Source organism: Poecile atricapillus, chromosome Z (assembly GCF_030490865.1).
Source record: "Poecile atricapillus isolate bPoeAtr1 chromosome Z, bPoeAtr1.hap1, whole genome shotgun sequence".
Lineage (NCBI taxonomy): Eukaryota > Metazoa > Chordata > Aves > Passeriformes > Paridae > Poecile > Poecile atricapillus.
This window is the reverse complement of record NC_081289.1, coordinates 111,655,903-111,670,870: the sequence shown is the minus strand read 5'-3', so window position 1 is coordinate 111,670,870 and position 14,968 is coordinate 111,655,903. Positions and strand designations below refer to the sequence as shown.

The 14,968-nt window shown below is 41.5% G+C and overlaps 1 protein-coding gene across 2 annotated transcripts in view; it reads left to right on the top strand.

Annotated features, from left to right (window-relative positions):
* Nucleotides 1-2,043: 2,043 nt before the first annotated feature.
* FOCAD (focadhesin) overlaps nucleotides 2,044-14,968 on the top strand; it is a 92,633-nt gene continuing 79,708 nt past the window's right edge. Inside the window, exons 1-4 of one of the 2 annotated variants that reach the window (XM_058826304.1) lie at nucleotides 2,044-2,118; nucleotides 6,653-6,741; nucleotides 10,278-10,352; nucleotides 12,048-12,202. In XM_058826304.1, the coding sequence (XP_058682287.1) occupies nucleotides 6,685-6,741; nucleotides 10,278-10,352; nucleotides 12,048-12,202 (287 nt within the window). In that variant the 5' untranslated portion in view covers nucleotides 2,044-2,118; nucleotides 6,653-6,684. Of the gene's footprint in view, nucleotides 2,119-2,640; nucleotides 2,890-6,652; nucleotides 6,742-10,277; nucleotides 10,353-12,047; nucleotides 12,203-14,968 lie in introns of those variants that run through there. The other variant, XM_058826305.1, reaches the window with a different exon arrangement.

The window sequence follows — 14,968 nt, the reverse complement described above, 5'->3', positions numbered from 1 at the left end:
TCTGAGATATTACATGAAAAACATACTATTAAAACAGATTGAGACTATATGACAGTAAATGGTTTCATGAGGATGAGATGGATTCCTTTTGTCTCAAGACACAACTGAGTCCCTGGAGCTACCAAGGGTCCTTTGTGAGAGCATTCATGTTACCTACACTCAGTATTCTCATGTTTCAATGTCCTTAGATGACCTGCACAAAACTCAGGGCTTAGGACTAGTGCTAGCAATTACACACCACAGTCAAGTAATCCAGAAAATGGATGTGATATTCCTGGTACTTTCACACCAAGCATGAAACCTCTGGTGAGCTGCTTGTCAAAGCAAGATGCTTCACAGTAGCAACACACTCAGAACTGTCTGCACCAAAATAAATTATGATGTGCTCCTTTATTCTCAGGAGATCTCATTGCAGTCTTCATCAAATTGAAAGTCATTGTGGCTAATACTCATTTGGGCAGTAGCAGACTTGGCAATGTACTCGGAACTAAGACTCCCATGTCTAGGGCACAACATGGAGCTAACATGCAGCTGGAGAAGTTTCCCTGGATAGCATGATACTGAGATACACTTCACCTGTCAGGCAAGCTCTGCGACCTGGCAATTATAAAGGGAAAAGTGCTGTACAGGCAGTCAAAAAATGCCACACTTGCATGTGCCCCATTAGGGCCTTGCTTGCACTAACACAAAAGGGAGTTTTCACCTATTAACTATTACAGGATGAAGTTCAGTATGGCATTTCAAGCCTTATCTTGTGAATGCCAGAGTTCTCCCTGGCAAGAGTAAAGCGATTTCCAATCTTATTAATCTCAATAGCCTGTGAGGATACAAATCATGGACCTTTTTTTTCATTTCTGCCCTCAAACTGGATTTACATTAAAGTCCATGTAAGTTCTGCATGGGTGGAGTGATGTGCCTTCACAGCTGACTACTAATCACAAAATGAGAACGAACCAACCTGCCAATAGCAAGACGTCCTTAGATGAAGCAGAAAGCATGGAATGAGCAGAGGAGACTGAGCACTGCCTTTGGATTTATACCATCACCTATGGTCACTAAGAGATGGACTGAAATACATCCTTGTGAAAGTTCCTATAGGTCCTTTTTCCTCATCCTATGCTGCGTCAGCAGCAGGCACACATGGGAGCCCATCCTGGCCAGAGTGTACTGTGCCAAAAGTCATGTCACAAATGCTTGTATGTGCTGCATGAAAACAGTTGCTGCAGAGAGGTCACGGATAAAGCAAGCAGTCCACACGTTCTCTGGGATCCGACTATCTTCCCTTTGCGTTGTACACATGTAGCCAGTTCAAGAGAATACAGTGCGTCACTTCTGGGCTTTTAGCGCCTCTTGGAAGTGGCAGTGCATGCGTTTCCACCTATTCAATGCAGACAGTGGCAGGATTCTTTGAATTCCATAAACTGCCTACACCATTAGTTGGTGAAACTGAAAACAGTACATCCCTGATTATTTTAAATTTAAAAACTGAAAAAAATACTAGACACGCTTATCTATTTACTTTTGTTTCTTATTTGTCAGAATTCCACTACCTTCAGCTCAAACCAACTCAGAGAAGATAACTTTAAGAGGACTTAATCTAACCTTAGAGAATAACCTAGCCATTTTCAAACAAACTTCTTTCAAAAAATTTAATTTTTCTGAAGATATTTTCACTGAGAGCCATTCTTATCTTATAAATGCCTCATACCTTGTCTGTTGCTTTGATATTAGGGAACAGAAGGGCTGTTTTGTATTAAACTAACAATCTTAACTGAGAATATCTCCTCCGCCTCAGATGTGTGGTTACCAGTTAGTAGCACAGCAGTCACCAAAGTTCATCAAAACACGGCTTAAACTCTTCATCTGCCGTTGAGAGAGCTGCACCCTCGATGTTCCTAAGGGGTGTATTCCACCCCAATTAATTCTGTGATTACCCGGGGACGGGCAGCAGCGGCAGCCAGCGGTACCTGGCAGGACAGCCTCTGCGGCCCCGCCACTGCGCCTGCGCCAGGCGCCGCGCATGCGCGCTGTGCGCGGCCAGTTCCGGGCGCAGCGAGAGGGAGGCGGCGCGGCCGTGGCGGAGGTGCAGCGAGCCCGGCCCAGCTCGGCCCGGCCGAGGTGAGGGGCGCCGGGACGGGCGGCGGGGCCGATCCGCGGCGTCGATCCGCGGCGTCAGATCGGTAGCGAAGCAAAGGCAGCTGCCGCTACTGCCCTGTGTGAGGGGGTGTCGTTTCTCTGACGTTTTTATTTAAAGCTGGTCGCTCTGAGACGTTTGCGTATGTTGCACGCAAGCGGTGAGGGCGTGTGCAGGTGTTCTCACTCCGGGCTTGGTAGGAACATCGGTTTGAATGCAGAGTCCTTAAAAAGAAGCCAAAAGCTCTGAGACCACAGATGGGAAATGTCTCAGAGCTCCCTGCGATCATTTTCTGTTACGAAGCTTAACTTACCTTGATAAGAGTTTCTTTTGGAGAACAGGACCAGATCCGAAGGTGTAGTCCCGTGACAGTCTTTCTCTGGCTCACTTGAATTAGCAATGCTTGTCCCTCTTAGCATTAGGACGCTTTATATTGATTTGCATGGCAAGGATGTGGTAGCAAAAGGGTTACAGGGGTGGCCTCTGTGAGAAGCTGCCAGAACTTTTCTTCGTGTCTGACAGAGCCAGTGCCAGCTGGCTCCAAATGGACCTGCCACTGGCCAGGGCCAAGCCCATCAGTGACGGTGGCAGCACCTCGGGGACGACAAGTTTAAGAAGGTGAAAAACTGCTACACAACCGCAGCCCGAGGAGAGAAGTGAGAACATAAGAAAAACAGCCCTGCAAACACCAAGATGCAGAAGGAGGGAGAGGAGATGCTCCGGGTGCGGGAGCAGAGATTGCACTGCAGCCCATGGTAAAGACTGTGGTAAACATGAGTGTTGCAGCCCAGGGAAGGCTATGATAAAGCAGGTGTCCACCTGCAGCGGGTGGAGAACCCCAGGCTAGACCAGTTAGATGCTCAAAGAAGGCTGTGACTCCATGGAGAGGAGCCTGTGTTGGAGCAGGCTTCTGAAAGGACCAGTGGGACTGTGGAGACAGGAGCTCATGCTGAAACAGGTTTTCTGGCAAGACTTAGGATCCACATTTGAGCAGTCTGTTCCTGAACAACTGTACCCTGTAGAAGGGACCCATGCTGGAGCAGTTCATGAAGTACTGCTGACTTTACTTGGGATCCTGTGCAGGAGCTGGGAAGAGTGTGATTGCGACCTCATTTCCTGACCCCCTATTCCATGCAGGGGGGAGAGGTACAGAAGTTGATAGTGAGTGAAGTTGACCCCAGAAGGAAGGGAAAGGGGGGGGTGGGGGGGTGGGAGTTGTGTTTCTAGATTTTTTTTAATATTTCTTACTATTCTACTCAGATTCCATTGGTAAAAATAAATTTCTTTGGCTTGAGTCAGTTTTCCCCATAATAGTAATTGCTGAGTGATCTTCCTGTCATTATGTCATAAGCCCTTAATCATGTTTTTGCCCCTTTTCCAGTGAGAGGCAGTGATAAAGCAACTTTGTGGCCATCTTGCTGTAAGTCAAGCTCAAGGCTACACAGATGCTTATAATTTATATTGGCTAAGTTGGGAGAACAAGCCAAGGTCCCTTTCCAATACCTTGTTTTTTCTTCCTTTGTCTTGCGTGTCTGTGTGTGTGTGTTCAGTGGGGTTTTTGGGGTGGATGGTTTTTTATGTGTGGTTGATGGTGTATCCTGAATATAATTCCTGATGGAATGTCCTGAGGTGGAAGAGACCCACAATCAGAATCATGGAGGTTGGAAAACACCTTCAAGATCATCAAGTCGAGTATTTAACTGAAAACCATTATGTCAGCTAAACAATAGCCCAAAGTGACACATCCAGTCATTTCTTGAACACTTCCAGGGATGGTACCTCGGTCACTTCCATCCTTGTGGATTTCCAGGACTTCACTGGATTTGGTAGAGAGGAAGAATCAGAGCAGTTTTGATGAGAGGGTTGGACTAGATGAGCTCTGGAACTCTTGGTTCTTAAGCTGATTCAGTGATTCTTACTAGGAATAATACACATGAGTATGGATTTGCCAAGGAAAAATTATGCCACATGATTGTCTTTAATAAATAATAGTTGGATTTGCAGTCAGGTGGAGGAGTAGGAGTCATTTACCTCCTCTTGAACAAGGCTTTCAACACTGTCTCCCACCCTGTTCTTGTGTCAAAGGTAGGATGTGTGCCTGCTGGCATGGCTGCCCCCTGCATGGACTAGAGGAGCAGGTGATGGGAACCTCAGGAATTTCAGCAATGACAAATGCTTTGTCTTGGCCCACCCCTTAGAGAATGGGCTGGCGAGCAGTTCCGTAGGGTGGCCATAGGCCCTGGCAGGCATTGCCCTGGGATGTGTGACAGAGCTCTGTTAGGGTGAGATTTGTCTGCCTCCACTCAGCACTCCTTAGATCCCAAATTGACATGACCAGTTCTGAGTCCTTATGTAGGGAGAGATAGTAACCACAAGGACTGAATTCAGCTGAGATCATTGAGGTAATGGGGCTGGGGCCCTTGCCCTGGGAGGAGAGGCTGTGGTTTCTAGGACTTTCAGCTAGGAGGAGGGAAAGCTGAACAAGTGGTGCCCAGAAGCAGCCCTGGCGCTGATGGGAGGGGGATGAATGAAGGCACAGCTAAGTGCTTCACAGGAGTTCATGGCAAAAAGAGCTAAAGATTAGTGATGGAGATAAAGATTTTGTTGATCAGGACAGCTCAGTAAAGTGGTGCCTTCCCTGATCTTGAGAAGTTTTCAAAGCCAAACTGGGGCAAAGCCTTCAGCAACTGACTGCATGGTTTGCCTATATGTCTGAACTTCCTTTGAATGGGAGGTTGAACAAAAGGCATCTTTAGATCTCTGCCAGTCTTGATTATCCATGTATCCTGTAAACTTTACTGGCATTCCATGTGCATACATAGTTGCCTCTGCTAAGAGTGAATGCTGAAGACTGAAAACTGTTTAGGTAGTGTTTAATTTAATTACACTAATATAGCTGTGGCATTGTAACTATCCTGTAGATGTTTAGTTTAGATTGATTGATAGAAATTTAGGATTTGTGTCTGATGCAAGGGCAACAGACTTCTAGTCTGTATGGAATAGCTGATTTGTGCTTGCATTAAGAGTATATTTTGTGCTTGTAATGATCCTTTGTAGTAGTTTTTCCTTTTAATGCAGGTAAAAAAAGTTACCTGATGAGAAGTACAATTCCATTGTTTTCATGTCAAAACTGCCCAGGAGGGAACATTACCTCATTTTGCTGCTTGTTGTGTTGAACTGAGGGGGCTTTGAGTGTATTTATAAAAATAGGCCAATACAGCTAAATCCACTGGAGTTTTTAGCCATGCTCAACAGATCTAGGTATGTCTGGAATTGTTTGCTATAGCAATCACTTTTTATTTTTTTTTAACTCAAGATATAATTTCTAGTTTAATGTGTGTCTATTTATTATATGGACACTTAATGTCTCAAAATGCCTGTTCTGAAACTATACAAACCCATACCAGCATCAGTGTTGGTCTTTTTCTCCTCCACTTTCAGACGTGTAATCCACAGGTGTATGGGAATACCTCACTGGTTAACTGCAAGGAATTTGTATTCACAGACCTATCAATATAACTGTTAATTTTGAGTTTTTCTGCCACAAATGGTAATTTTTTTGTGTCACATGCTGCACTGCTTGTGTCCAGGCTTTAATTCCATCTCTTTTTAAATCAGTAGCAAGATTCTGAACGCATCACACTGATTTATCACACAGATAATTTCTTGGAATTTGAGTATTTTGCATGTGTATATTTCCTCAGTGCTTAGGATTGCAAAGGATTACAATTAGGTTTTCAACAAGTACTAGTTTTTTTTTGGAAGGAAGCCATTCCAAGTGACTGGAGGTGAGTTTATAATAAACTGAAATATTTGAGTATTTGCAGTGGCCTTCAGTTTCATTGAAGGTGCAACAAACTGATTTCTAATTTCTCATTAAAGAGAAATTAGAAGTCAGTTTGTTGCACACCAGTATGCATGCAGTGACGTACGCCAGTGTTTGTTGCGCACCAGTGTTGCATACAATGTTGATGTGTGCTTGTGAGTACCTGCATATTCTAACTTACGGAGAAGGTTTTCACTTCAAGTATTCCAACCCCTAACTACAATTACAACTTGCAGTCTCACAAGTTGGTCTTTTGTTTGTTTTGCTTCTGGTTTTGCATGCAATGATGGAAAGTTTGTGGATAATTTTGCATTTTAAATCATATTTGTGGGACTGTGAACACTCCTTTTAAGCTGTCTCATTTTCAAGTCAATGAAATATACTTAAAATGCTCTCACAAATACATGCTGTCCAGAGTACACATATGCCGTGCCATATGGGATAGTATATTTGTTGCAGTTTTAAGAAATGTCTATAACCCATTCTTTGTGCAGGACCAGTGAGTGTTCACCATTTCTTGGGTTCTAGCCCAAAAGACAAGGTGATATGATAGACTTCAGAAGGGGAAGAAAATGCTTTAACGCTTGCATCTGTTGTTAAATACAACATAAATCTGGGGGGTGAGGGAGGGTGTAGAAAATAGCATGCTGTCCTTCCTTATCCTGAGTATATTTTTTGAATGTCTCTTGCAGAGTTTAATTTAGTGTCGTATGACGGAGCCAAAATGTTGGATGACATCAAGAAGCGATTTGAATTCCCTAATGCAGTTGTTCAGTCGCAGGTAATTTTTTAAAAATCATTAAAACAGATTAAGTTGTCTGTGGAAATGTTTGTTCCAACAGCTGCTGCTTATCAACCTGTTTTTTTTTTTCAAAGACAGAAAACCAGAGAAACAGAGTGTTCTTAAATCACAGTCAAATCCTAATTGCCCTCTCTCTGTAATGGAAACGTAGGGCATAATTGCTCATCACTATAAAGTCTGTTCAGGAAAATCAGAAATTTTGCATGACTGGAAGGTTGGAGTGTGGCCAAGTGGTTTTTAGTGACCTTGTGATCTCAAGAGAAGCCAGAAATTACCAGATACCATGTGTGGGGTTGAAATACTTTGCAATATTTCATAGAACTGCTCTGTTTCTTCCTTGGTGATGACAACTGATGAACTACTTCAGTCTTGTCTGTCATCAGGAGATACAGCTCAGCACAGCCCCCTTTATTTTCTGATCCATGCAATGGCTCCTTGTCATTTTCACCTGAAATCATGTACAAAATGTTTTTATCATAGTATGTGCAGTGGACAGGAAAGAGTGATAGTAATAATAGTCTCTGCTGGAAACATGCACCTTCCTTGCTTTGGCCATTTCTCATTTCAGCATTAAAAATTTATCTCTTTGGCTGTTATTTCATTGCATTTGCCTGTTTTCTTCCTTATCCTGTTTTGAATTTAGGATTAAATGTGTACCCATTTGTTTGGTGAAATAAGTTGATCAAAATACGGTCTGTGCAACCTGGTGCCTCTCTTGCCTCTTCATTTCAGTCAGTTCACCTTGGTTTGAACAAAAGATGCATAAGCGTACTTGTCACCAACTTGGTGTTTGGGAGAGAAAGCCATGTCCCTGAAAGCTGGAGTTCATCTAATGTTTAGCAAAGTGTCTTGCACTGCATATGTGTTTATATCATTACCAGACTTGATGAACAGGATTCAGCATCTTTGAAGTTAATTTTTCTTTAGTGCCGAATGTCCCCATGGTACATGGTTGTATTGCTTAAATGTCTTGGCTCATTATTACAGCTGCACATTATTAAAGTCTACTAATGTGCTTTGGTTGATTTGGTCCTGTGTTTTGGCTGTTTTACTTGTATTCTGTGATCCATGGAAAGCATTCTGTGATCTTCCCACTATAATCAGGTCTGGATTCAATTTCACGAGAGATGTCTTCTCTTTCTTCTAACCAAGATACCTGCTCTGCAGTGTATAGTCTACACACGAAAAGTGAGGAACTTGAGCACAGATTTGTAGGTCATAAAGTTTTACTGCTTAATCAAGTTCCAGAAATGCAGGGCGTTACTCTCTATTTTGGCTTTTCTGTATAGCTAGGTCACTGCAAGAGCCAGGTTTCTGTTGATAAGCCCCTTTTCCTGTGTAGCTGAAGTGTCTCAAGGATATCAGTGTGAACTCTTGTTTTGATTTGAAAAGACAGATGTGTGCTAAGGAAGGCAGGAGCCTCTCTTGAAATAGAAAATGTAAACCCCCTCCCTCTGAATTATTATAATTCTGAAATTAAAGGCCTCTCAGGCAACGATATGGAAGTAGGAATAACAGTTCCTTATTAGCATGTATAAATATAAAAACCTGCAGTTTAATAGGAAAATGAAAATAAAATACAGTAGTACAAAAAACACTGACAGAGTCAGAATACAACCTGACACCCTGTTGGTCAGGGTGTTGGTAGCATTCCCATTAAATGGTGGCTGCAGCCCTCCTGGAGTGACAGATGTGGTTCTGTTGAAGCAACGATGCTGTAAAAGGATCGTTCAGTTTTCCTCTGAAGGTCCAATGGTGGTGTAGAACAATCTGATCTTGTGGGAATCCAGTGGAAAAAGGCTGACTGTGATGTTCTAGTCTCAGATTATACCCAGGTAGGAATGCTTGGCTCCTCCCTCTGGGTGGAGCATCTCACAATGGGATGATGTAATTTTAGCAGGCATGCAGTGAGATTCAATGGCCCATTAACAGGAGATATCCCCCTGGAGGGAGGATGGGTCCTGGAAGAGATAACAAACACTTCCCCACCTAGTTTTAACAGCTGGTAATAGAATTCATACTTTTGGTTACATCTAGCATTGCAACCTAAGATATTTCTAAAAGTCCTTATAAACAGCGAGAAGAAAAGATAGTGTAGGCTTCCCTTGGTAAGTGCACTGAAAGAGATCTGATCTGCCTGCGGAGTACACTGTTGCTCTTGTGATGGGTTAGTTGCAGAGATAAATGTCTAACTTGGTCCCATTTTCTCCTTCTGTTTCCTCGGGAGTAATATTTCCAAATAACCTGTCTTTTTAAGTGAAATGTGTTAGAGTACATATCCTTACCTGTGAAAAGCATAGTCCTTGGAGTCTAGGAGTGCTGTCTTTCTAAGGAATGTAAGCTCTTATTTCAGTTTGTTATGACAGGTTAAGAACTACCACATAAATGTAGTGGAAATAAATCTTGAAAGGAGAAGGAGAAGAAACCTCAAAACATTGAAAATAAACTCTTCATGTCTTTTTATACACTAAAAAAAGGAAACATGATTTTTAATTTTTATTCCTTGCTGGCTTAGTTTACTTTTAACAAAAGTAATGATCTGTCATTAGGAGAGAAGGGTAGATGCAGCAGCTGTTCTGGGCTCATTGATAGTCTGAAACATTTTTCTGTCTTTTACAGAATGGGTTTTTTGTGTGTTGGTATCAATGATAATGAAATAAGACAGACTAAGTCATTACAGATGAGTCAGAAGACAAAAGCCTAGGTTCAAACAACCTGATGCATTTGAATGTATTTTGGTTCACATTTAGATTTTGAAAGACAGTTTGAGGAAATCAGACTTCCGCTAAAATAGAATGAGGAGCTTAGTCTTCATCTCAGAAGAATAAACCTGGGCTGTTTCGGGGAACTGAAGCTTTTTGTTTTGAAGGCCTTGACTATTTAACACTTGGTAATGATTTCTGCCACAGAATAGCTTAATGAGAAATAATGTTAATGCCCTCTTTAAAGTAAATTAAATATTTTTGGCAGGGAGCTGTGATAAGGAGATATGCAAAGTGCTTGAAGCAAAATTTGATGCAAAAATTTGGGCAAGTTGCTTAGATATGCTGTGTTCTGCTTCCTCTCTTGCTTCTGCTTCCCTATATAGTACAGAATTTAGTAATTACTAGTGCTTTTAAGGACATGGAGGTCTGTGCAGCAGTGGAGGTATAAAGTTTACTGAAGCTGTTGCATTAAAATGTCTGCAATTCCTAAATACCTATGTACCTATACAAAGAGTCCTTTGGACTTATGTGGAGCCCTGTGGAAGTTTGTTTCTTTTATGCCTCAGCCTAACAGTAAAAGTGAATGTACCAACATTATGACCCTAAAGCATATTTCAGCTTCAGTATCCATAAGGTTAGTATTTCAATCATAATAAAATCACCATATGCAACAGCATTGATGTTAATGGTTCTTCTTAATGGAGAATTTAAAAATCATGCATGTGTTTTTTATTTCTTCTTACTTATTTTCATTTTATTTCTTTTAATGCATTTGTGTGTGTTTTGGATTTTTTTTTTGTTTCTCTTTAGGCAGTGGGCCATCTGATTGCTGCAATACTGAAAGAAAAAGTTTCTTCAAATAAGATCAGACAGGCTTCTGACCAGGTCTGTGGCATTTTTTCACTTTCATCTCCTCTCTCATCCTTATATGGTTATTCTGTGTGCTTTTTCTAGGTTTTCCCCTTGTCCACTGTGTAATTTTAATACAAATTTATAAGTTAAATAAGGCAGTTATCAATATCTATTTGGGCATACAGAAACAGTTAAACTCTGGCATCAGAAAACAGTTTTACTTCCATTACAAGACTTTATGTCAGAAGCCTTAATCCTGCAGAATACCTATATCTAGCTATGTTCAGTTTAAGAGAGTTGAATTTAGTTATTTTATTGAAAGCAAAGTACATAGTCTGAGACATTGTCTCTTGAGTTGGAAATTTGTTTACATTGCTATAAAAATTTCAAGAAGTGTGGCATTTCACATACCTGCATTGGTGTTATATTTCATTTCAGCTAACTAGAGCTTGTATTTCTTCGGGAGAGAGCAGGATGTAAAGGCATACTTTGCAGTTTAAATGAGTCAAGCTCACTTAAGTGCATGTCTTGCTAACAGAGACGTATATGAGATATTGTCAGTTGCAAGTGTCACAGCAAATGGGGAAGGTGTTAGGATTTGCTCCTCTGGTTAGTTAGGATTTGCTTCTCTGGCTTTTCTCCCCAAAAGCTGACACGTCCAGAAATGAAAAGAAATTGAACCACGGATTTTTATTCCACTGTCTGGGGACTTCAGCCTGACAAACCTAGGGCTGGAAAGTGCTAAGTTTTGATGTGAGGAAGTATTGGAGGTGTGTAGTTTATCTAACAGAAGCTCTTTCACATTCCTGATCATAATCATGTTCCCAAATTATGTTGTTTTGAGCTACAAGCTGATGTTTTCCCTTTAATGCTGCTTATATGAAGGTATTAGACAGAAATATAGCAGCACCTTCTAAAATGCTGGGAAGCAGAAGATTGTGCTGGTTAGACACTGCAGACTCTCTTTATATTCAAGAGCATTTTGTAGTGTTGGTTGTTTTAAAACCTTCCTTGTTCTCCAGTTGGAAGTCACGAACTCTGCAAACTAATCTGAGTACTAATTTACACGGAAACCAGCAGCAGTTTTGATGGTTACTGCCAAATTTTCATGCTTACTAGCAAATAGAACTTCATGTGTTTAGTAAAGATGACTTACCTTTGTATAGCCGTTTGTATGCCTGTTTTTTGCTGACTGTGCTACACCTTGGTGTAGACATAGCTTGTCATGGCAGTTTCTGACTTGTCTCAAATTGCATCCTTACTTTTTAAATCAGGAAACTGATGATAACCAGCCTGTGGGTGTCCTGTCCCTGGATGTCTTGGCTGGTCAGGTTGAATGAGGATCTGGGCAACCTGACAGTGAGCAGCATCCCTGCCCATGTTCCAGAGTTGGAACTGGATGGTCTTTAAGGTCACTTCCAACACAACCCATTCCATGATTCTGTCTGCATAGGCACAGCTGAAAAATTCATCTGTATTACCTTTTTGTCAGAGACAGTAAGTGTTATGCCCTACCATGGGCCTAGACAGCAGAGGACTAGAACGTGGGAGCTGTCCCCGCAAAGACTTTTCTGAGAAATAGAATCTGTACTCCAACTACCTCTTACACTCTCTAAGGCTTCAGGAGATGTGGTTGAGCCGATTTTTATTTAAAAATGTGTTTGAGATGAACAAAGATAAATCAGTGTGAGCCTTCTCATTACTTGTGTCCCATGCTTTTGCCTTCAGACTCCTGCTCTTAACCTGCTTTGGGAGAAGTGCTGCACTGAGAATGTTGCCTTGCGAACAGCCTGCTGTGAGGGTTTGGTGGCTCTTGTGGTGGAGAAACATGCTGAGCTTGACTACGTTCTTCATGGAGCTCTCAACCTAATTCCCTCAGCAAGGTAGTGTTTGATTGGCTCTTTTTTGTCAGCTGGTTATCAGTCATTGCTTTTCCCTTAAAAATGCAGCAGAAGAGGAGAAGTTCTGTGTCAGTATTGTCACATACACCATGGCATTAAGGACTGCTACTGCTCCTGCCACTCTGCTGAAGGATGTTGCTTTCACCTTTGCTAAGTGACAGTGTGGGTCTGACATAAGAGCTCTTAGAGTATTCTACGGATGTAAGCTGAAATTGTTAGTAGTTCAGGCTAGTGCTCTGAACTTGGAACTGTGGAACCTCAGACGTCAATCAACTGCTTAGTTTTGTTCCCCTGCCATGGAAAGGGGAAAGAAAATGGCAGCAACTTCCATTATAGGGGAGTATGTTGTGGTTTAACCCCAGGCAGCAGCCAAGCCTCACACAGCTGCTCACTCACTCCCCCACCAGTAGGATTAGGGAGAGGGTAAAAGGTGGAAAACTCGTGGGTTGAAATAAGGAAAGTTTAAGAGGGAGAGTGAAAGCTGTGTGCACAAGCAAATCGAAACAAGAAATTAGTTCATTGCTTCCCATGGGCAGGCAGGTATTCAGCCACCTCCAGGAGAGCAGGGCCCTATCACAAGTAGTGGTGACTTGGGAAAACAAATGCCGTCAATCTGAACACCTCCTCTTCTTTCCCTCAATTTTATATACTGAGCATGATGTCAAATGGTCTGGAATGTCTCTTTGGTCAGTTGGGATCACCCATCTTGATTCTGTCTTCTCCCAACCTGCCAAGCGCCCCCAACTTCCTCCCCAGCATAAAAAGCAGAAATGGCATTGGCCGTGTTTAAGCCCTACTCAGCAGTAACAAAAATATCTCTATATTACCAACTCTGTGCAGCACAAATATCAAACACAGCCCCATACCAGTCATTGTGAAGAGAATTAACCATATCCCAGCCAAAACCAGCACAGACAGCACAAAACCAGTCTGTCAAACAACTAGTTGGTCAAATAAAGTCTCCATAAGAATGTGTTGAGGAATTAGGAATGCTGCAGTCTGTTTCCATGACTGCTGGGGAAGAAGTCACTTTACTTTAAAGCTACTTCCTCTGACACAGTTCTGGAAGCAGAGTGCTTACATCTTGTAGTGGTCTTTTGACCTAGAGTGACAGTCCAACATACTGAGAAAATGCATTTGTGAAGGTAAGAGTCACTTTGCATAGCATTTAGAAATAGGAAGTCAAATGATGATTGGGGAGATATTTCTGTTTAGATTTACCTACCTTATTAAGTTCCCTTTTGACTGCTAAGTGGATTCCTGCACCAAGCTGTGTAATTCTCTTGCTAGAGACTGGTAGAGTTGTTTTCAGCCAAACCAGCTACTTTGAGCTATGTATGTGATACGTTCTTCTGGTGGACTCAGCACAGAGGTTGCAAGAACCATGCTATTCAAGACATATTCTTCATCCCTTGTGACCTTCACATAATCAGTTTTACAGTAAGGTTTCTCATATTCAGTCTGAGCCAAAGGTGATCTTAGGTTTGAGTAAACGAGTGAAATGCTTAAATATTTTTCTAACCTCATGACTTGTTTATAGCTAGAATCTTGTGCTGATGCGAATTCTGTGCTGGGTTTGTTATAAATTATTACGGTCACCTAGAAGAGGTTTTATAAATACATTTTTATAATATGGGTAATCTCTGCAAACCACTGTCCTCCAAATGACGAAATTTGGGGCATTTTGGTGTTAAGAGAGGAGTCTACACAGGTGTAATGAATAAGTAGAAGTACCTGTGCTAAGACTGTGAGAACCTGAGTTCTGTGCCATAAGGTGGTGTAAAAGTTTTACTAGCTGTGATGTCATCATGTTTTTTTCTTTTTATATACCGTTTATGTATTCTCAGTATTCTTAGCATACACAGTTGTAATTCTTTAACCTAGTATCTTACCTTAAGTCCTGGTATTCTGCTAGACCAGAAAACCAAACATCCTAAAGGCCTTGCAGTTGGGGTCTGGAAAGCCTTATGTTTTCTTGAAAAACCAAGGCCCTTTCTAGAGCATATTTTGTAAACTAGGCTCAAGCCCACCTGGGGGGGGGATACTTTAGAATAAGGAGATGTCATGCCATTCATTTAATCTCCTCATTAGGGAAACTTTGTCAAATACACTGATTTGCAAGGTCTGTAAAATTGTATATGTGATATACCATGTGTATGCATTTTGACATATTGCACCTTGACAAATTATTGCACCTAAGGATCCTTATTAAATACAGAGATAAAAACCCTTTTGTCCCTTAATCATGTCTGATTTATAATTTTAGGACCAGGGAAAAGGCATCAGCTGTGGCTTGCAGACTAAGAAAATTGAATTTCCTGTTCAGCCACGGGTTTGTTACAGTATCAGCAGTTTATAAGGTTATGAAATATTAATACAGCTTTGTACTTCAGAAAAAGTGTAAAATGGGATATTTGGGATTAAGTTAACCTTTAAAACAAATTCGGAGCTACATATTGAAGGGACTACAATCTACCCCATTTCTACACTATTTGAAACTTTTAAAATTGTTTTTCGTGTGTGAAACCATCACATGACTGATTGCTATATACTAAGTGCTGGCAAATTATGTAGTAACCCTTCATGTATTTGTGGCTTCTTTCCCACTGCTACCTCTTCCTCCCCTGAGCTGGTACAATTCAAACCACATACACTATGGATTGCAAAGCAGCATTTATGTTGACTAACCACAGAAGTCTGTGGTTTAAAATGTCTGTAGCCTCAGGAACTCAATAAACTGACAATTTC